The sequence below is a fragment of the Callorhinus ursinus genome, unplaced genomic scaffold, assembly GCF_003265705.2.
Source record: "Callorhinus ursinus isolate GAN/ISIS: 27379988/994484 unplaced genomic scaffold, GSC_fseal_2.0 scaffold6, whole genome shotgun sequence".
NCBI lineage: Eukaryota > Metazoa > Chordata > Mammalia > Carnivora > Otariidae > Callorhinus > Callorhinus ursinus.
In genome coordinates, this window is record NW_027397068.1 from 68,568,567 (window position 1) to 68,580,682 (window position 12,116).

The 12,116-nt window shown below is 46.6% G+C and overlaps 1 protein-coding gene across 14 annotated transcripts in view; it reads left to right on the plus strand.

Annotated features, from left to right (window-relative positions):
• Nucleotides 1–12,116, plus strand: part of TIAM2 (TIAM Rac1 associated GEF 2) — a 224,380-nt gene that overhangs the window by 108,523 nt on the left and 103,741 nt on the right. For 7 of the 14 annotated variants that reach the window (XM_025866368.2, XM_073894128.1, XM_073894127.1 and 4 more), the window contains 2 exons: nucleotides 4,033–4,199; nucleotides 5,294–6,436. In XM_025866368.2, coding sequence (XP_025722153.1) covers nucleotides 5,300–6,436 — 1,137 coding nt within the window. In that variant the 5' untranslated portion in view covers nucleotides 4,033–4,199; nucleotides 5,294–5,299. Of the gene's footprint in view, nucleotides 1–3,457; nucleotides 3,477–4,032; nucleotides 4,200–5,293; nucleotides 6,437–12,116 lie in introns of those variants that run through there. The other 7 variants (XM_073894136.1, XM_073894132.1, XM_073894133.1 and 4 more) reach the window with 3 other exon arrangements.

A 12,116-nucleotide genomic window follows, 5' to 3' on the forward strand; every position in this document is an offset into this window, starting at 1 on the left:
CTGCTTTTGTGCAGTGTCCCCATGCCCTCGTTGTGCTTGCTGTCCCCATTCAGCCCCGGTCCTCCTCACGGAACCATCTGGTCCCTGGGGGTTGCTTCTTACTCCCTTTGAGTTGCTCCTTCTGAGCAGCTGGCCTGGGGCCAGAGACAAAGCAGTCTTTCCTCTGCTGTAAACTCTACACTACGTGGAAATGGAGACTTTGGGAGTCTAACACATCAGTTCAAGCCTGAGCTTGAGGCAAATGAAGAAAAGGTAAATCTTGCATTTCCCTTTGAAAGATGTTTTGCTGTGGATTTCGGTAGGTCCCAGTGGTTCTTGGGATTGTGGTGACATATCTGTGGATTCCTTCACATTGTTGGACATTTCTGGGGGTGGTCATTGGTCAGTTTTTTTTTTAAATATTTATTTGACAGAGAGATAGCGAGAGCAGTTACACAAGCAGGGGGGTGGGAGAGGGAGAAGCAGGCTTCCCGCGGAGCAGGGAGCCCGATGCGGGGCTCGATCCCAGGACCCTGGGACCATGACCTGAGCCGAAGGCAGACGCTTAACGACTGAGCCACCCGGGCGCCCCCATTGATTACAGTTTTAACAAGAACAAACATCATTCTTATTTGTGATTTTAGCTTAAAAAGCTACATAGCACAGTTATCCAGAATGGCTTCACTAAATTCTCTTGTCAGCTGTGGGTCTGGAGCATATTTGCATACCTTAGTAACATCAGTTGTAGGTTAGCTTACCTAATACGTGTTACTACACGGCCGCATTCCTATTATGGATTATCACGGGTTAGTGTACCTAATATGTATTTTTTTCTCCTTAAAGACACTGGGGGCTTTGAACTATGTCTTCTCTTTTTAAAAAAAGTTCACAGGGAATCTGTTGTTTCCGTATTTTCAGCCCCCTCTCTATCAACAAAAAAGTTTTTAACTACCATAAAATTCCCTTAGTAAAGGAGTCAGGGGTGCTGAACACTTGGCCTATTTATTCTCTTTTTTTCCAGACAAAAATCACAGCTGAAGCATGACCGATAATATCTGTCCAGTTGGCTGGAGATGTTGGAATGGCTGGTAGGCACTCCCATAGGCAACAGTGCACATTGCTCTCCCCCTCTGTCATCCCCCGCCTGCTTTTCCCTAAGGAGTGTTGTGTTCATGATCGAAACATGTCCTCGTGGGCATATATGTCGGTCTTTTGGCCAGACCCAGTTGGGAATGATTCCTGCTCTCAGTCTGTGGTCGAGTCAACCTTCTACCATGCGAAGTTGGTTCATTTAGTTCAGCAGGTGTGTACTGAATGAGCCCCAAATTTGCAGGCCTTGGGTGGACAGTGTCTTGAAAGGGGGACAGGGTCCAGGGCTATGTTTTTGAAATATGACGTGAAAGTTAAGCTACTTGATTTCAAAAGTAGTAAGAAGAGTTGAGGTTATAATCTGCTGCTGGGGACTGAGCTTCACCCTGGAGCCATTCTGTGGCTTTGAATCCTGGTCTTTGTGCGTCCTTGAGCCGTTGACAAAGGGGGCGTCGCAGTGGTCCTGCCAGTGCCAGTGATGTTGGAGAGCTTGGTGTGAGCGCCATGTGTGCTGGTGTTTGGGCATGTGGCCTTCAGATCACAAGGGCCTCACAAAGCAAGCGGCTGTGGGTGAGTGACCCTGGAGCCTTTCACCTTTGGGGTCATCACCGGGCCTTGGTCTTGAGCAAAGTAAACAAGCACAGAGGCTCCTTGCAATCAGTTCATGGGAGAGGTTTCCGTGGCGGCCGCCAGGAGCGACTCTGGCCACTTCGAGTTCCTTAAGTTAAGATGTAGCAGAGAAAATACTGACAACTCAGATTTTGAGCTTTTATTTTTAATTTTTTTTTATAGATTTCATTTATTAGAGTGAGAGAGCATGCACACAGGCAGGCAGGGAGACAGGCAGAGGGAGAAGCAGGCAGCCCGATGCGGGGCTCAATCCCAGGACCCCAGGATCATGACCTGAGCCGAAGGCAGACCCTTAACCAACTGAGCCACCAGGCGCCCCAGAGTTTGAACTTTTAAAAGGTGGGGTTCTTGGGGCACCTGAGTGGCTCAGTTGGTTACGTGTCTGACTCTTGATTTTGGCTCAGGTCATGATCTCAGGGTCGTGAGGTGGAGCCCCGTGTCGGGCTCTGTCCTGAGCGTGGAGCCTGCTTAGGATTTTCTCTCTCCTCCCTCTGTCCCTCCCCCTTTCTAAGAAAAAAAGGTGGGGTTCTTGTGATCCAGCCCCAGGGTCAGAGTGGTCACGGGGGCCATGTTTTAGCGACATCTCACCCAGCGGCTTTTCCCTCTTTTAGATATGTGTGTGAGTGCCCACCGAACGAGAAGTGGTCGGTAGTGTAGCAGGTGCCGTTTCAGGCCCCGTGAGTGAGATGCTTGTAGACCCTCCTGCCACTGCCGAAGTGAAGGATCTTTTGACATCCCCCCCGCCCCCCAATTTAAAATATACACGTGAGAGTAGACAGTAGTCTCAGGCAGACTTGTGTCTTTGGCCTTATTGGAGAAACTTAGGGCCGGGCTTCATTAAATAACCCTCCAAAGAAGTTGTACAAATGGCCAGCAAGCCCGTAAAAGGATGGTCAGCATCACTAGTCATTAGAGAAGGTGCACATTGGAGCTGCAGTAGATGTTCTGTCCTGCGTCTTGATGGCCACTGTCAAACACCCAGACAACGACACGTGCTGGTAAGAGTGTGGAGAAATAGGAATCCTGCACGCTGTTGGTGGTGGTGATACAGTGGTGCAGCTACTATGGAAACCAGTACGGTGGTGCGTAAAAAATTAAACATAGAATTACCATAGGAGCCAGCAGTTCCGGTTCTGGGTGTGTATACCCCAAAGGCCTGAAAGCAGGGTCTCAGAGAGAGGTTTGTATACCCGTGTTTATAGCAGCAGCATTCACAGTGGCCAGCAGGTGGAAAGCAGTCTGAGTGTCCACTGATGGATAAGTAGATGAACAAAGTGGGGTGTTACACATGCAATGGAATATGCCTCAGCTTTGAAAAGGAAGGGAATTCTGACATAAGCTACAACATGGACGAGCTTTGAAGTCATTCTACTGAGGGAAGCAGGCCCATCACAAAAAGACAAATGTTGTGTGATTCTAGTTACATGAGCTACCTCGAGTATCAAATTCATGGAGATGGAAAATAGAATGGTGGGTGCCAGGGCTCCGGGGAGGAGGCTGGGAAGATTTAGTTTTGTGAGGGAAGAGTTCTGGAGACGGGCTGCATAACCATACGAATGTACTTAACAGCACGAACCGTGCACTATAAAATAGTGAAGATGGTCAGTTTTACGCGATGTGTATTTTAACACAAATAATTTTTTCTTTTGAACGGGGAAAAAAAGTCACAATTGAACCCCCACGGCTCCACTCCGTCTGGGGAGAACATTGAGGCTTTGTGTTCGGGAGTGAACTCCGCCGGATGGCAGCACCCCCAGCCTGTCATCCCACCCTCCAAGGTGGGTCTCCTGCTCCTGCCTCTTGTGCAGAAAAGCCCAAACATATGCCGGAGAGGAACTTTTAATCTTCTTTAGGGGGTCAACCTCTACAAGGGAAGTTACTTTGTCCAAGGACTGTTGCATTGCGATTCTACATTTTGTTTCTACTGCTGAGTCAGACAGAGAACAATGCACGGTTGTCCTGTCAGGATGATGCTCCTGCCGTCCTGTCAGCGTGCAGAGTCTGCAAGTTGTTTTTCCTAATGGTGGTGACAGATGAGCCGTGACTCATGCCAGCGCCGTCACCTGCCCTCCCCTGAAACAAAGACACGCATTTGCCTACAGAGCGTGTGTTGAGTTAATGGCCTTTACAAGATTGGATGGGCAGTTCTAGCTTCCTTTATATCTTCCAACACCTCTGATGAATCAAGCAGTTCACAGACATTTCATTTATTATCCTGACACTGATTCTGGACACTGGTGGTTTCTTCATAGAATTTACACGAAACCTTTGTTTTTCCGTTTTGGGAGCTTGGTGTAAAACGCTTGACAGTTTTCTGGTATTTCTGTTTTTCAGGATCATTTCATGGACTCACTTGCCATACTTGTTAACCATGCTGCCTTGTTCTAGGACCCCGTAAAGCCTACTGACTGTTAATCTCCCTCGGAGCACAGACTAGAACTTCAGGTAAAGCCAGCTCACATGAGTTGTGGTTCACTTCAAGGGGCACGGCTGTGATCAAGGTAATAAGTTTAATTGTTCGATCTGGTTATTTTTGTTTTAAAATGTGTTTGCTAACTCCCACCAAAGAAAAGTCAATCCATTTGACTTTTGTTTTGTGGCTGTACATTCTAAAAGAAGTAAAATTAAAAACCTCCAGTTCCTCCTATTTTGAAGTGGAACTGGAAACATGACCTCTAACTTGCCTCAAATAGTGATCTACTGGTCAGAGTGAAAAATGGAGGGGGAAGGTTTGGCTCAAATTTCGATTTGCGTGTTTGGCTTAACTAACAGACTCATTGAACACATTGGGATTTTACAGAGAATGAATAGAATCTGAAGTTTTTTCAGACATCCACATTCTGATAAGTCAGCTTCCAACTTTTTTCCTCATCATGTTCCAAAATGAGGACCCTCAAAGGCTTTAGAGAAGCACTAGAGATTAGTTTTATTAAAATGTTTTTCTGCCCGAAGTGAGAGCTTTTATTCTCTACCCTACCCCTGTTTTTATCTCAGTCTAGTTTTGGGGGACTCCTTTTGTGGTGTTCCTACTCTATGTGATATATCAAGCTCCAACAGAGTGTGGTACCTGAACTCGTGTTATTAAAAATGGGCAGTAGTCTCTTCTATTGGGGTGTGGTATTTGCTCTTCTAGTAGTTTGTGTATAATGGAAATCACTCTCTCTGATCACTGAAGAATCAGCGTATCGGAGTACCAGAGTGAAGATGCTTTCCCCTCATGTTTCTGTTCAAGGGTCATTCAGAACCTCTCAGCACCAAGCCTAAAGGAGGTCTCTGCCTTAAGCTGATCTTTATGCCTATTCAGTGTCTGAATTAATATCCTACAATAAATTATGTGTTTAACGCAACTAGCACACAGGCATGCAGTATCGTCTATTTGGATGATGACCTGCATGGCCCGAAGAGAACCAATTCAGTAGGTAGCTTTTGTCCCTACTTCTGAGTTGTGTGAGGCACAGGAAAACAAAAAAAAGTTGCTTGGTTCTTTTGTAATGTGTGGAACTTTTTTTTCTTCTTTTTTGTTTTTTAGACAATTCTGTCATAATGGAATTAACTTAGGTCATGTTTCTTACTGATGCTACTGTTCCTAATTTAGGTTAAAATGGGGAACTCCGAGAGTCAGTACACCCTTCAAGGATCTAAAAATCATAGCAATACTATTACTGGTGCTAAGCAAAAGCCTTGCTCCCTGAAGATACGCAGCATTCATGCGAAAGATGACAAGTCACTGCACGGATGGGGTCACGGAAGCAGCGGAGCGGGTTACAAGTCCAGGTCCCTGGCCCGAAGCTGCCTTTCTCACTTTAAGAGCAATCCGCCTTATGCATCCCGACTGGGCGGACCCACGTGCAAAGTCCCCAAAAGCAGTGCCTACGCCAAGCACAGGACTGACGCCTCAGGAAATGATTTCCAGAGCCGCAGCGCGGCCTTCTCCGCGGGGAACGGCTTCCACTACGTCAGCCATGAGCGGCCGGACGCCCACGTGGCCTCGAGGGACTGCAATGGACACCTCCTCAACTGCTACGGGAGGGACGAGAGCGTGGCAGCCAGGCCGTGCGACGAGGACCGCAAGAGCCCCAGGGTGCTCATCAAGACGCTGGGGAGGCTGGACGGCTGTCTGCGGGTCGAGTTCCACAGCGGCGGCCAGCAGGGCGGAGGGCCCCCGGGGGACGCGGGTGGCCCGGTGCGGCTGCTGCGCTACTCGCCCACCTTGGGCCCTGGGCCCGACTCGCCCCCGGACTCGCGCCCGCGCTCCAGCAAGGGCAGCTCCCTGAGCTCCGAGTCGTCCTGGTACGACTCCCCCTGGGGCCCCACGGGCGAGGCCAGCGAGGCCAGCGAGGCCGAGGGCTCCCTCCCGGTGCCCGGCACGCCCGCCCCCCGCCTCTGCGCCGACTTCCCGCCGCCCGGGGCCCCAAAGCCGTTCAACCAAAGCTCGTCCCTGTCCTCGCTCCGGGAGCTCTACCCCGACCCCAGCCCGGCGCCCTCGGGCCTGCGGCTGTCGGACGAGTTCGTGGGTGCGCACGCCAGCCTCAGCCACCGCGTGTCCTTCGCCTCGGACATGGACGTGCCGTCCCGGGTGGAGCGCAGGGACCCCGGCCCGTACTCGTCCTTCACCCTCCCCTGCCGCAAGTCCAAGGCCTTGACCGAGGACGCTTCCAAGAAGGACACGCTCAAAGCCCGCATGCGCCGCATCAGCGACTGGACGGGGAGCCTCTCCAGAAAGAAAAGGAAGCTCCAGGTGAGTAAACCTTAGGGTGGAAGGGAAGGTTCCCTCGGGCTGCCCCTCTGTTAAAATGGGAGTGTTGCAGAAGCTGCCCCAGAGCGCTGGCCTGAGGCTAATGGAGCTCAGGAAGCAAAGAGTTTAGTCTCAGACCAGGCGCCTCTTGTTTGCCGCAGTGGGGGGTGGTGGTGGTTTTTCTCTTTTGCTTCAGATGTGCACTTTTACTCTTAACCCACAGCTTCACGCTCTCTGATTCTGTGTGAGCTCACCTCCTGTGCTCTGGTGTGAATGCCGCAGGCCTCGTCCAAAGGCGTGGCCAGACTGTCCTTAAAAAGTAGAGCGTTCCAGAGAATTCCTCAATGAATTGGTCATCTGAGAATTTTGCTAGAGCTCATTCTTTTTGTTTTTTTTAAGATTTTATTTATTTGACAGAGAGAGAGACACAGAGAGAGAGGGAACACAAGCAGAGGGAGTGGGAGAGGGAGAAGCAGGCTCCCCGCTGAGCAAGGATCCCGATGCGGGGCTCGATCCCAGGACCCTGGGATCATGACCTGAGCGGAAAGCAGACACTTAACCGACTGAGCCACCCAGGCGCCCCGCTAGAGCTCATTCTTGAAGCCTAAACAAAAAGGGGAGATAGATCATTGTTATTTTGGGATGAGTCGCCTTCCTGAACTTGACATCACTTTGGGTGATGTCATCATTTTTGGTACATCAAAAAAAAATTATCTAATCTCACCATCTTCCAGTGGGGATAGCAAACAGTTTTGAAAACATCTTGTACCCAAGAACATGTAATAGCAAAAATACAATGCCTGACAAAATAAGAATTGTGATGATGATAATACTTATACATAATAATGATGTATAAAGTTGTAATGGGGAAACAAAGTGGCTTAGTCACCGGGAAGGAGAGTAATAGGTTGCCTTTTTAGGTAACTAGTGGCACTTGCTAGGTTTTTAGTTCTTTTCCTTTTGACTTTTCTGTTTTGTTTGTTTCTGCTTTTAGTTATTTGTAGAAGGAAGAAAGCTTTTTTTTTTTTTTTTTTTTAGCTTGCACAATATAAGTCACATTATTGAAGAGAATTTGAGTGGGCAGTTTGTCTCTAGTAAAACTGCATTTCATCCATCCTATGGATAATAGGCTTCAGGTGAGTAAACTTTAGGGTGGAAGGGAAGGTTCCTTCCCTTTACATAGGTTATTACATAGATACGTAATTACAAAATTATATAGCGCTTTAGGGGTGAACAAGAATATGACTTCCCTGAGTAGATTGTGTCAGATCTATAAAACTTACCATTAGTTATTTCCTTCTTATGCATGAGGTACACCACCAACACCCCTCGCGTGTTGTGCTTTGTTGCCCTTGGCTACCCCTTTACCCAGAGATAAAGAACAGATGATCACCATCCTGCCACGGACCCTTGGCTACCCCTTTACCCAGAGATAAAGAACAGATGATCACCATCCTGCCACGGAACTCTTCGTATCCCCGAATGTAGTAATTTGCTGACTCCTTACCCCTCACTTCTTTATACTCAACCATTTACTTTACATTAGTTTAGTCCCTAATTGATCCTGGCATTGAGCTGGTTATTCCACATCTCTTGTTTGCATAGAGGATGTTTCTCATCTGTCTACGTTTGTGGCCTGGCTCACACACTGCTGTACCGAGTCTCATTCAGGTTCAGTTCGGCTAAAGGCAGACCAGTAGTCACTGTGTATTGACTTGTGTTCTGTCCCGTTCAGGCCCTCACTGCCCCCATGGGAGGTGACCTCCTTCAAGTTTGGATCATCCAGAGACTTCGCTCTGAATGGTTTGTAAGCCTGTGGAGTTAAGAACAGACTGGTTATATAATCAAAGAATCTGAACTGGAAAGCTGGAAAGGACTTCCCCCTCATTTTAAAAATGAAGAAAGTACGGCTTAAGGAATTTGAGGGTCCTCCCTGAAGACTCATGGCTAGTTGGTGGAGAAGCCAGGGCCAGAGTCATTTCTGCTAAACCTCATACGTGAGCTTTTTGCAATTAGACACGTGGCCCAGATATTGTTGATAGCCACTGGTAATTACTTTGGGCCTATTGAATGTTAAAGTAAACTGCTTTGGGTTTTTAAACAATGTCCTATGAAGGCAGCTTTTTAGTTTTGCTTGTGTACCCACGATTGATAATCTATAAAGGTGAGCAAGATGAATTTTTCTGGCAAGTATGCCACTTTTTTTGGTCTTTTTTTGTTTGTTTGTTTTGTTTTCCTTTCGTGATTTATAGCAAAGATCAGGTTTAGATCCTTAAAAATGTAGTCAGTGCATGGAGCAAAATTTCCAACAGTGTATTTTTTTAAAATTTTTTAGAAGATTTTATTTATTTATTTGTCAGAGAGAGAGCACAAGCAGGGGGAGTGGCAGGCGGAGGGAGAGGGAGAAGCAGGCTCTCCGTTGAGCAGGGAGCCTGATGCGGGACTTGATCCCGGGACCCTGGGATCGTGACCTGAGCCAAAGGCAGACATTTAACCAATTGAGCCACCCAGGCGTCCTGACAGTGTATTTTTTTTTAAAAAGATTTTATTTGTCTTAGTACAAACAGGGGGAGCGGCAGGCAGAGGGAGAAGCAGACTCCCCGCTGGGCAGGGAGCCCGACGTGGGGCTCGATCCCAGGACCCTGCGATCATGACCTGAACCGAAGGCAGACGCTTAACCAACTGAGCCACCCAGGCGCCCCTCTGACAGTGTATCATAATATTGGCACCAAATGAATGCATATTCTCTCACATGCACATAAACTTCTGTGTGCCGGCAGGGCCAAGATCCAGAAACCCTTACCATGATGGGTAGATTTAGTTGTTATGACTTTTAAGAAGTGATGTAAAAAGAGCAACCCTTTCTTCTTAGGGCTTTCAACCAGTTGGGTGAGTTAGACCCTAAAAGCAGATACATTAGTGAAAAAACATACACAACTGAAAAAGAATATCAAACTAATCAGAGAGAGAGAATGTGCTAGAGAGGAGTATGTGTTTGATGCCAATAAACCCTTCATATTAATGGAGCTGTACTGTGAGTCCTTGTTCCTGTCCTGGGTGAACTTTCAGTTCTATCAGTCAGGGTGGGCTGGGTTATGCTGAGGTAACAGAAAGCTCTCAGATCTCCGAGGTTTAGCACGAGCAAAGTTTATTTCTTTCCCATGCTGTCACTCTGGTCTGCATTGTTCCTCTCTGGGACCCCAGGGCCACAGAGCAGTTCCAGCTGGAACACCACAAGCCATGACAGCAGAAGGAGAAAGAAAATTGTGTGTTGGCTTTTAAAGCTTCCATGTTTCACTTCTGTTCACATTTATTGGCCAGAGCAAGTCACGTGGTCATACCTAACTCAGAAGGAGGGGGAGGGAGAGGGAGAAGGAATGACCCTGCCCTGGGCCCAGGCGGAGGGCCAGGCATATTTGGTGGGCACCAGTGACAGAGAACATTCAGGATGCAGAGACCCTGGCCTTTGGGCCCTCTTAATTTTAGACCTCACAGCTCTTTGAGGGTTGTGTGGTCACAGAGAGCTGGTGGTCTCTACTGTGGGTTGAAGGAAAAAGGCATGTGAAGAATGTCAAGGTGTGAATTTGATACATTTACCCAGAAAGTGAGGAATGATGATGATCAGGAGTTTTCTTTTAGCTCCCAAGAGTGACTGAACTCTCTTGAGACCCTCTCTCTCCTCTTTGCTCTAGTGTCCTGGTCATGAAGTCAGATTATCCATTGCTTAGGATTATCCAGTTGCATGCAGAGAAACAGAAATCAGACTGCTTTGTGTACACGTATAACACAGCTCCTTGGTTTCACTCCCATAGCATGGTGATCGGGAAATCCAGCTGAGCTGATTTAGGGATGGACGTCGATTCCCTCATTCCTGTTAGCCTGAAAATCAGTCACTGGCTATTAGGATTCTCCATAGAAAGCTTTAGAAATGTGTTAGAAACTGGGAAAGGTCATGTCTAAGACTCAGTTATAAATGCTAAAATGCAATATTTTCCCATTACTTGCGGAGGAAAATTTGTCATGCTTTGCTATGGTGGAACATTTAAAAGTCAGTGCTAGAACTACAACTGGAAGACTCTGTTATGAGAAACACTGTCAAGAATGTTTATAGGTCACATTTAAGTTTGGCACCTGAGCGTCTTTTCTCTGGTAGTTTGGCTTGTTTTGAAACACCCCATTACAGCTTGTGCTGCGTATCCGAGGCATCCCAGTGTTTGGGGGCTGTGAGTCAGAGTCATATTGATAGCTGAAATGATGTTAATGCTAGCTAAATGAGAAGTGTTCCTTCACCTCTTAGGAGTTTTTGAAGAGCAACAAAGTGACAATTAAAAAAATCTTACACTATTTTGAAAGTTTCTTCTCTAAGTGACTCACCACAGCTGGCTTATTTGCTCTGTTCTTGCATAAGCATCTGTGGATAAATAAATATGACTAGGGACATAGTGTAAACGCAAGTGGAAAATAATATTTTTGTTAGTAATAGCTGTGCTTGGGGCTATAGCCCCTGTTGTTTATAGCCCCTGGGTATTTGGAAGCACTCTCCAGTTGATGATTTTCCTACAAAAGATAGCAAATACTTGCTACCGGATTTCTGGATGGAATGTCTGGAAGGAAAACCCCTCCACACAGTGGAATATTCAGAATAAGGCCTTTGGTCGGTGGTCCTTGACTCAGTTTCCCCTCATTTTTATTTTAATGGGTAAGGCAATATAATGGAAAGCCTACTAGCGGCTGAGTGGATGTGTGTGCTTAGCACTGCTCTGCAGACTTACCTTAGTCTAAGCTCTAAATTTGGAATGTTAGTGTCTTTTGAGTCTTAAATTAGGCTCACATTCTGCTGGAAAATGTAGTTACTGATGTTTACCAGTGAATGGCCTGTCTGAAAGTTATTCTTCTCAAATAACTAGCCTTCTCTAAATGAGGACACAGTCCACGTTTCCAGCTTTCTGCATGGCCACTGTCAGTGCATTGTAGTTTCATAGGGCGCAGCCATTATTATAAAATATTAATTTTATTTAGCGCTGCCTCTGCCTGATTTTATGTTGTAGTACACGTTGAAGTTAAGAATCATGTCTTTGGTATCCCCAATGCCTAGAATAAAATAGATGTTCAAATGAAAGGATGTGAGTGAATGAATATATTCTTTTTACGGAAGAAATTCCCAAATTAAAAAAAAATAGTATTTATGAAAAACAGCAGTTACTAGCAAATACTTTTTGTAGATGAAGAATCCCAGGTGCATGGTTTTTACTCTGTGAAGAAGGAAAATAAGATGCCAGAGATCCTCAAGTCTTGATATGGGTGGAGGTGGGGAAAAGCTGGGGACTGACTGTTTTGGGTAGAGGAAGAGAAGTTTGCATAACAACACCTAACAGCACCCTAGTTCCTATTCCCTACCCGCCTTGACCCTGTAACTAGAGATTTTCTACCTTAGGCTTTAAAAGGATCCAGGAGGAAGACAGACTGTAAGAGCATGGATTCCTTACAGGAAGACCCTGACTCACAGTTAGCAAAGCAATGTCAGCCTAGAAATCTTCACTGATGTGTTATAAATATGCTAGTTGATTTCCTGATAGTCAGGAGTATTTTGTTCATATCTTTAAGCATTGACTCCACTGGCTGTAGATTGGGTTGGGCAACACTCTTTCTCCAGTTCTTTCTGGTTTGGTGACTTGATGATTGA